This window comes from Cucurbita maxima, unplaced genomic scaffold (assembly GCF_002738345.1).
Source record: "Cucurbita maxima cultivar Rimu unplaced genomic scaffold, Cmax_1.0 Cma_Scf00005, whole genome shotgun sequence".
Classification (NCBI taxonomy): Eukaryota; Viridiplantae; Streptophyta; class Magnoliopsida; order Cucurbitales; family Cucurbitaceae; genus Cucurbita; species Cucurbita maxima.
In genome coordinates this window covers 4,436,330-4,444,871 of record NW_019272021.1, presented here as the reverse complement: position 1 = coordinate 4,444,871, position 8,542 = coordinate 4,436,330, and the positions used below count along the sequence as shown (strand labels likewise).

The 8,542-nt window shown below is 37.1% G+C and overlaps 2 protein-coding genes across 5 annotated transcripts in view; both read left to right on the top strand.

Annotated features, from left to right (window-relative positions):
• LOC111479866 (peptide methionine sulfoxide reductase B5-like) overlaps positions 1-1,237 on the top strand; it is a 2,999-nt gene extending 1,762 nt beyond the window's left edge. The window contains exons 2-3 of the mRNA XM_023124720.1: positions 642-798; positions 902-1,237. Of these exons, the coding sequence (XP_022980488.1) occupies positions 642-798; positions 902-1,060 (316 nt within the window). The 3' untranslated portion in view covers positions 1,061-1,237. The remainder of the gene's footprint in view (positions 1-641; positions 799-901) is intronic.
• A 2,409-nt stretch (positions 1,238-3,646) lies between these two features.
• Positions 3,647-8,493, top strand: LOC111479138 (putative E3 ubiquitin-protein ligase RF298). 4 transcript variants are annotated; one of them, XM_023123632.1, is made up of 5 exons: positions 3,647-3,993; positions 4,192-4,228; positions 4,535-6,697; positions 7,581-8,135; positions 8,211-8,493. In XM_023123632.1, the coding sequence occupies exons 3-4, from the start codon at positions 4,541-4,543 to the stop codon at positions 8,121-8,123; spliced, it is 2,700 nt and encodes an 899-aa protein (XP_022979400.1). In that variant the 5' UTR covers positions 3,647-3,993; positions 4,192-4,228; positions 4,535-4,540; the 3' UTR covers positions 8,124-8,135; positions 8,211-8,493. The 4 variants fall into 4 exon arrangements, with proteins under 4 accessions (XP_022979400.1, XP_022979399.1, XP_022979403.1 ...); XM_023123631.1 differs by having other exon boundaries at positions 7,581-8,378; XM_023123635.1 differs by lacking the exon at positions 8,211-8,493 and having other exon boundaries at positions 7,568-7,967.
• The last annotated feature ends 49 nt before the right edge of the window (positions 8,494-8,542 follow it).

The window sequence follows — 8,542 nt, the reverse complement described above, 5'->3', positions numbered from 1 at the left end:
GGGGGAGGAAGGAGGGTGGATTGTAAGATCCCACATCGGTTGGGGAAGCGAACGAAACATTCTTTATAAGGGTTTGGAGTCTCCCTAGTAGACACGTTTTAAAAACCTTGAGGGAAAGCCCAAAGAGGATAATATTTGCTAGCGATGGACTTGAGCGGTTATATTCTCACTTCACTTGAGGTTGGAAGGTTGTGGTTGTGAAATCTCGAAGGGTTATTTTCTTTTTACAAAGGCCACAACCCAAAATTTAATTCAGACATGCCTTAACAAAGATTTACCATATGCAGTGTAGGAACTGATTATCCAAGCCACATATGAAATAAAACAAGTTTTCAATGTTTAAGATGCATACAAGGAGGTATTGCATATCAATTTTGTGATCTGATTCAAATTATGATCCTAGTCATATTGATCATCTTGAATTCCAAGTATCTTTGGCTACATTACTTGATCTTTGTGCATCAAGATTTTGTTTGGAGTTCGATTGGTTGGCATGCCCTGGATCATTCAGTCTTCAAGCCCGCCCGAGTAGAGCTTATTTAGCTGTGTTGCGTACTCGTGGTTGATTCTTTTGAATTTTATGTAGTTTTCATGGTTCTTTTAGTTGTTGATCACAATATTTAGAAGTCGATGATATGCAGGCTTCGAGGCACTGGGAAATATGACAAGTTTTATGAAGAAGGAATATACAACTGTGCTGGCTGTGGAACCCCACTTTACAAGTCCAGCACCAAATTCAATTCTGGCTGTGGCTGGCCTGCGTTCTTTGAGGGCTTTCCTGGAGCAATCAATCGTTTTGTGAGTTACCTCTTTACATCACTGTCTTTCTCTTTCTGAAGTACACGGGTCAGTTTACATTATTGTTGTATACTGCAATTTGATTGACTGTAAATAATTTCAGCCCGACCCTGATGGAAGGCGAACTGAAATAACTTGTGCTGCATGTGGGGGGCATTTGGGTCACGTTTTTAAAGGCGAGGGATTCGGGACACCTACAGATGAACGCCATTGTGTCAACAGCATTTCGGTCAAGTTCGCTCCTGTTAATGCTTCACAGTGAAGCCTTTCAGAGGTATTTCTAAGCTCGGTGTGTATTGTAGAATTGCTTTGGCAAAGATTGATATGTTCAGCATGACGTTGCTAATAAAGATGTAAACCTAAGTATGGGTATTATTATATGATGACCACATCTGAAACTTATTTATAAGTTCTACTAGTCTTCTGAAATGGTTAATTCTATAAGATCTGCACACCAAAATGGTATGGGCTATGACATTATGCAGTAGAACTTTTAAGTATGGCCACTTGTCACTCATGCTTAGTTCAAATGTTAGAATATCAATAGGGCTATATTAGAGATGTTATAGGATATTATCCGTGGTGAGTTAGGCTGTGAGATCCCACATCGGTTGGAGAGGGAAATGAAACATTATTTATAAGGACGTGGAAACCTCTTCCTAGCGGACATGTTTTAAAAACTTTGAAGGGAAGCCCGAAAGGGAAAGCCTAAAGAGGACAATATCTACTAGCAGTGGATTTGGACTGTTACATAGGTAGTGATAGATGTTAATGTAGTTATGAAAAGTCTGTCCACGGTTTATGAATTGTCGGAGAGTGCATCCCCTTGAAAGATGGCTGATATTGCAATGTTTCTTTTGTCCTTCTATCGTCGGAGTTGTTTCTATCGTCCCCTTGAAACATTATTTCCTCTCGAGTCACCTTACACTAAGTTGATGATAGTTTTTCTTGTATGCTCCCAAGATTTTTTGCACATAAACTTATGCAGACCTTAGTTAGTCATAGCGTTTCAATCGGTGTTCTCACTGCCATCAAGCTACTCTTCGCCCCCATTTGGGTACGCTCGATAACTTATGGACTGATCCAATCTGGTTCCAAACACTCTTATTCATCGTTAATGTTTCTTCATTTTCTCTAACCAGAAATGGTATCCTCTCCCAATTTATTTCTTACATCGTCCCTAACATTTAAGGCAGCCTTGCAATACTCTGAACAACTTAGTTCAATAGCTGCCTTGTCTTTTCTGAATGCCACCGACTTGCCTTTGTTCTTTTTCACTTTTTGGGATTGTATGGAATTGAAGTCAAACAGATATGTCCGTTTTAGTCCGTTACGTATCGTTATTAGCCTCACGGTTTTAAAACACGTCTATTAAAAAGAGGTTTCCACACCCTCATAAGAAATGTTTCGTTCTCCTCTCCAATCGATGTCAAATCTCATAATCTACCCTCTTGGGGGCCCAATGCCCTTGATGGTACACCGCTCAGTGTCTTATCATATTTTTATCTTTTATTTTTATTTGTTTTTGCTTTCGTCTTTTTAGTCTAACTATCGAGCCATGACAGATTGATATTAGAGCCAGACACTGGGTGTTGGGCCAAAGAGAACAATATTTGTTAATTGTTACAAAACCATTTAGCTCACAAGGTGCATTGAAATTAGGAGTTAGGATATTAAATAGGCATTCACTGCCACTAAAAATTATCTTACAACTTCTTTACCGTGATGTTCATCTTCCTTATGTGAATTATTTAGTTGAGTAGTAATAAAGTGACCGTGCATGAAATTTCATGACGTCGGGTATTACGTTCAAATTTATAGAGTGCTATACTAGTTTCTCATTACTATTGAACTTATCAATTAATGTTGATGGCTAAAGTCTCGTTTGATAACCATTTGTTTTTGTTCTTATAACTTATTTACCGTGATTTTCATCTCCTTTACGTAAATTCTTAGTCAAATTTCGGTTATGAAATGTAACATATGTACAAATATTTAAAGGCTGAAATAAAGTGCATGAAAGTCGATGACATAAATAATGACATTCAAGTGTGTTTGACTTTATTTTATATCATATATATTGTTGCATGCCGATTTTTTATCATGCTTACTATAATAATTTAAGAATATATTTTTTTTTATTTGTTAATTCTTTTGAAAAAAAAATTAATTTTTACCTAAATTAAATATATTTAATTTTAATTGTATAAATAAGTTTTAGCCTATAACTATATTTTAAAATTCTTATATTTTATTAAAATAAATATATCTAAATGATGATCATTAATTCTTTCCATAAATATTCAAATTATTGTATAAGAAAAAAAAAAAAAACCAACAACCTACCAAATTTATTTATTTTTAATTACAAAATTCATTTATATTTTGAAAGCTCATCATTATCCAACTTATTACATTTTCTAAAATATACATCAATTTTTTTCTCCAAAAATTTGCTAATAGTGATCGATGAATCAAAGGGGAGAGCGTTGCATTACAGTGGGCTAACGACGGTCAAATGTTCTTTTAGAACGTTCGACGAAAATTGAAAGACGAAACAAGAGGTAATATTTTTTCTCAAAATTTTTATTACAATATTACAAATTTGGAAATAATAAAGATATTTTCTAAACAAGAGGTAATATTTTTTATTTATTATTGTTTAAAATAAAAAAATTCCACCAAACCTAAAAAAAGAGAGAAAAATGTGATAAAACGAGAGAGAGTAGGCATACTAACCATGGTAAATTAGAGGAGCCCATTCAGCTAACCCTGGTTAGTTATTATGGTTAACGTGAAAAACAATACAACAATGAAGCCAAAATATTCAGTAAGAGAGAGAGAGAGAGAGAGAGACGACATATGCTCTAAGCTACAGCAAGAAAATAAGGAACGAAAGGAGGAAACAAATAAAAAGGAAAAAAAAAAAGAAAAAAAAGAAAAGAAAAGAAAAGCTCTTATACGGATTTCTCTTTCTGATTCACCGATGTTCTTCTGATTCTGTGTTTCCTTCCATTTCGGTTCTTGCAAATCATCCGTTTCAATCGGCCGCGTTGTTTCTGCCGATCGTTTCGCCGTTTTCTATCCGACATTCAATTATCGAGTTTCTGTTTGGGGGAGAGAGGGATCTTCTTGTGTTCTTGTAGCAGTTTCCTCCAAATTGTTGATAAAGTTTTTGTTTCTTGGATCTACGAGGTTGGTTTTGGTGTTTAATTCTCGATGAAATTGGAGTTAGATGATTGTGGTTTTTGTTTGTGTTCCACGGGTTTAACGTTTTGAGACGTGTGTAGATTCCCTTCTTCAGTTTCTACTCTCGGTACTTGCTTGTTTCTGTGACTGATTTGTTTCTCTCTTCTTCTTCTTCTTCTTCTTCTTTCTTTCCGGTGGACGCAGACTTTGATTATCGTCGATTTTAGTACTGAGATTCGAGGTATGCGTTTTAGCTCCTCCTTGAACGAATACTCGAGAACTGGATTCTTAGTTCTTTGTCTTCTTGGTATCATCAGCTGCCAGATTTTGAGCTGTATACGATTCATTCTTGCGATTATAGTTCTGCTTTCCTCTTTCTTTATCTTTCTTTTGGTTTACATAAATTGGATATTCATGGTTTTCCAACTGCATTGAGCTATGAAAGACGTTTGGTATTTTTACTTGTTAAGTGTATGATATATATCTACACAAGAGAAAAGAACAAAGATAACTAGATTAAGGTACTCATATATGTTGTCTTATGCAGTGGAAAATGGCATCAATGGTCGTTAAGCCGAGTTGTCATAGCACTATCAATCATGAGCCTTCCTCGATGACTGCCCAGGAAAAAGGGAGTAGGAATAAGAGGAAGTACAGAGCAGATCCACCTTTAGGTGATCTGAGTAAGATCGCCTCGTCATCTCAAGATGAATGCTCGAGTTATGAGTTTTCAGCTGAGAAATTTGAGAATAGTTCAAGTTTGGGGCAAACCAATGCGTGTGACCTTTGTAGCATTGGTCCAGAATTTTCTGCTGGATTGAAACTTGATCTTGGATTGTCCAATGGAGGCTCTTCTGACGTTGGGCTAAACTGGCCAAGTGGGGAATCAGAAGTTGATGAGTTCCAAGATGTTGATTGGAGTGACCTTACAGAAGCTCAGCTCGAAGAACTAGTTTTAAATAATTTGGACACAATATTCAAGAGTGCAATCAAGAAAATCATTGCTTCTGGATACACTGAAGAGGTTTCGATAAAAGCTGTGTCGAGGTCTGGCATTTGTTTTGGTTGTAAAGATACACTATCAAATATAGTGGATAACACCTTAGCTTTGCTTAAAAGTGACCAAGAAATTGATCATTCAAGGGAACACTATTTTGAAGATTTACAGCAACTAGAAAAATATATTTTAGCCGAATTAGTTTGTGTTCTACGAGAGGTTAGGCCTTTCTTCAGCACTGGCGATGCAATGTGGTGGTTATTGATTAGTGACATGAATGTATCTCTAGCATGTGCAGTGGATAATGACCCATTTGATGCACTTGTCTGTGATGGGACTTCGAATGAGAGCTCGTGTGACTCTATCTCACAGTTAAAACCGGAAGCTAAAGGCTCTGAGATGAATCTACCTAAGCCTGTTAAGCCAATTTCTCCAATCAGCTGTGCTCATGCTTCTCAATCTGATGGACCAGCCACTCTAGGAGTTCCTAGTATTGCAAAACCAAAGGACCCATTATTTTCAAGTGGACCATTATCAGATAAAGAATTGCAAAATTCCACCTCTGCTACGGCTGAGGAATCATATAGTGTGGCCGGAAACCCTCAAACTTCTGTGTCCGAAGAAAAAGTTGGGAGCAGTAGAAAGGGTCATTCTAATATATCTAAGAGAGAATACATGCTACGACAAAAGGCACTTCATGTGGATAAAAACTTTCGAACACATGGAACTAAGAGCTCATCAAGAGCTGGAAAGTTGTCTGGTTTGGGGGGTTTAACGTTGGACAAGAAACTAAAATCTGTTTCAGGCTCCACTTCAGTTAACTTTAAGAACGCTTCACTGAAAATAAGCAAATCCATGGGAATTGATGTGCCCCAAGACAATGGGAATGATAATGTTTCCACCATCGACATTCCTTCTTCCTCTCCATCATTTAACTTGGAAAACATTAACACCGTTTTTCCTTTTTCTAAGACCAATGTATCTCCAATGCCCAGTCCTAGTTCACCCCCTGCATTACCTGCAGCTAATACTTCTGGGCTACCAACAACTGATATTGATCTTTCTCTTTCTTTGCCCACTAAAAGCAATCAGCCCTCAGTGCCTATCAGCTGCAACGCTGAGTCTCCGACTAATAGTTTTGTTGAGAGGCCTTATGAAAAGTCCCTTGAACAGTGGTTTCCGAAGGATAAGAAGGATGAGATGGTTTTGAAGCTAGTGCCAAGGGCTCGGGAATTACAAAGTCAGCTGCAAGAGTGGACGGAGTGGGCAAATCAAAAGGTCATGCAGGCTGCCAGGAGGCTAAGTAAGGACAAGGCTGAACTCAAGAATTTGAAACAAGAAAAGGATGAAGTTGAACGGCTGAAAAAGGAGAAGCAAACTCTGGAAGAAAATACCATGAAGAAACTTTCTGAGATGGAACATGCATTGTGCAAGGCTAGTGGTCAGGTTGAACTTGCTAACTCTGCTGTTAGGAGGCTTGAGATGGAGAATGCTGCACTACGGCAGGAGATGGAGGTTGCAAAATTACGTGCTGCAGAATCAGCTGCTAATTATCACGAGGTTTCTAAGAGGGAAAAGAGAACACTGATGAAAGTTCAATCTTGGGAGAAGCAGAAAATGTTGTTTCAGGAAGAACTCACTGCCGAAAAGCGGAAATTGAAACAACTAATACAGGAACTTGAGCATGCCAGGGATCTGCGGGAGCAACTTGAGGTATGTTTTAACTAGTTATCCGTAGTTCTTATGAGTTTTAGCTACTGTCTTTACTGCCTTAATTATTAATTTTGCAACTCGCAACAGTTTATTGGGTGGTAGATCAAGATTTTATCACTTCCCAGGAATAATTATGAGACTAAATTATGCTTTTACCTGTAGATTGTCCAAAAGGCAATAACTACCCTAGGAAAAGGAGTTCATGGTTGTGGTGTTATCAACTTTTTTTTTTTTATGAACAATTTGTATTCCACTTCATCTTTCCTAGGGTTTTCAACTGATCTTAGACCCTAATCTGCATGAATCATTTGCACATTTCTAGTTCCTGATATGTTTTCAGATTACTAGTTGGTGTTTTCTCCCTGTTTAAAATATTCAAGCACGTTCTCCTTTTTTTCTTGTTGAAGCTATTTGTTTAGCCAATTCTTTAGATGTTGAGCAATACGTATGTTGTTTACGAGATTCATATTTGATGGAGAAGTTACCAGAAGGTTTAAATTGTTATCTTTGGATTTTTTTCTTATAAAGGTGGGTGCTGCATCTCATTCTTATTAAGATTACCTCATTTGTTTATTTTATTTTTTTTCTTTTTCCTTGATATTAGATTTCAATTTTCATATTGTATTTTCTTGCTTGGTCTTAGAATGCATTTGCTTCTCCTACACATTTTGAAATTTTTGAAGATATGAGCATAATATATTTAGAACGAAAAATAATTGCCGTATTTTTATCTTGAACATACTTCCTTTGCGTTTTGTGGTTGTGTTCCTAGTTGATGGTAGGCTTAAGTATGCTTAGTACTTAATTTGTGCTGTTTTTTTTAGTTCTATTAATTACGTGGCAACTTGCGGGCTCTTTCTCATTGACAAGGAACGTATCTCAGGGTCGGTGGAAGTTGGAGGAGAGAGCAAAAGATGAGCTGCTCATGAAGGCTGCTTCATTGAGAAAGGAGAGAGAACAAATCGAAGATTCAGTGAAAGCAAAGGAGGATACAATTAAATTGAAAGCAGAAAACAATCTAATAAAATACAAAGACGATATCCAAAAGCTTGAAAAAGAAATCTATGCGTTGAGACTTAAGACTGATTCTTCAAGAATTGCAGCTCTTAAGAGAGGCATTGACGGAAGTTATGCCAGTAGACTTACAGATACCAGACATAGCACAGATCACAAAGAGTCCTCGACCCCGAATGCCTTGGAATCGATGAAGGATCTTTACGAGTACTCTGGAACTGGGGGTGTGAAGCGGGAACGGGAGTGTGTGATGTGCCTTTCAGAGGAGATGTCAGTAGTTTTTCTTCCATGCGCCCATCAGGTGGTGTGCACAACCTGCAATGAACTACATGAAAAACAGGGTATGAAAGATTGCCCTTCTTGTAGGAGCCCAATACAGCGGCGTATTCCAGTCCGTTGTGTTCGCTCGTAATCGGTTTTCATGGTATGTTGAGTGTTTTTTAATAATGCTCTGGGACTCCTATGAAATGGAATAATGCATCTAAATTACCCTTGTTAGGAATGTGTTGTGGAATATCAAAATTAGCTTGCTACGTTGGTGTTATTATCAATGGCTTACCTTACATCCCTCTACAACTGTCGAACAAGGTACTCTTTCTTTATCCTAAACTTTGATCGTCTATGAATTTTGGCATCCAGAAATTAGGACGATGCTATAAGTCTTCTATTTCAGGTTTCAGCTGCCCTTTTTTTCTTCCCTCTCTCCCCTTTTGGGGGTTACAAAAAGTAATAAAAACAGTAAAAATGTATTATTTGGACAGTTATGATCTTCTTTGGCTCTAGTTTTTTTTTTTTTTTTTTTTTTTTTTTTTTTTTTTTTTTTTTTTTTTT

Coding starts and splice junctions, on each gene's coding strand:
- LOC111479138 (XM_023123632.1), top strand. CDS start 4,541: ATGGCATCAATGGTCGTTAAGCCGAGTTGTCATAGCACTATCAATCAT. Junction 6,698..7,580: donor ATCTGCGGGAGCAACTTGAG/GTATGTTTTAAC, acceptor AACGTATCTCAG/GGTCGGTGGAAGTTGGAGGA.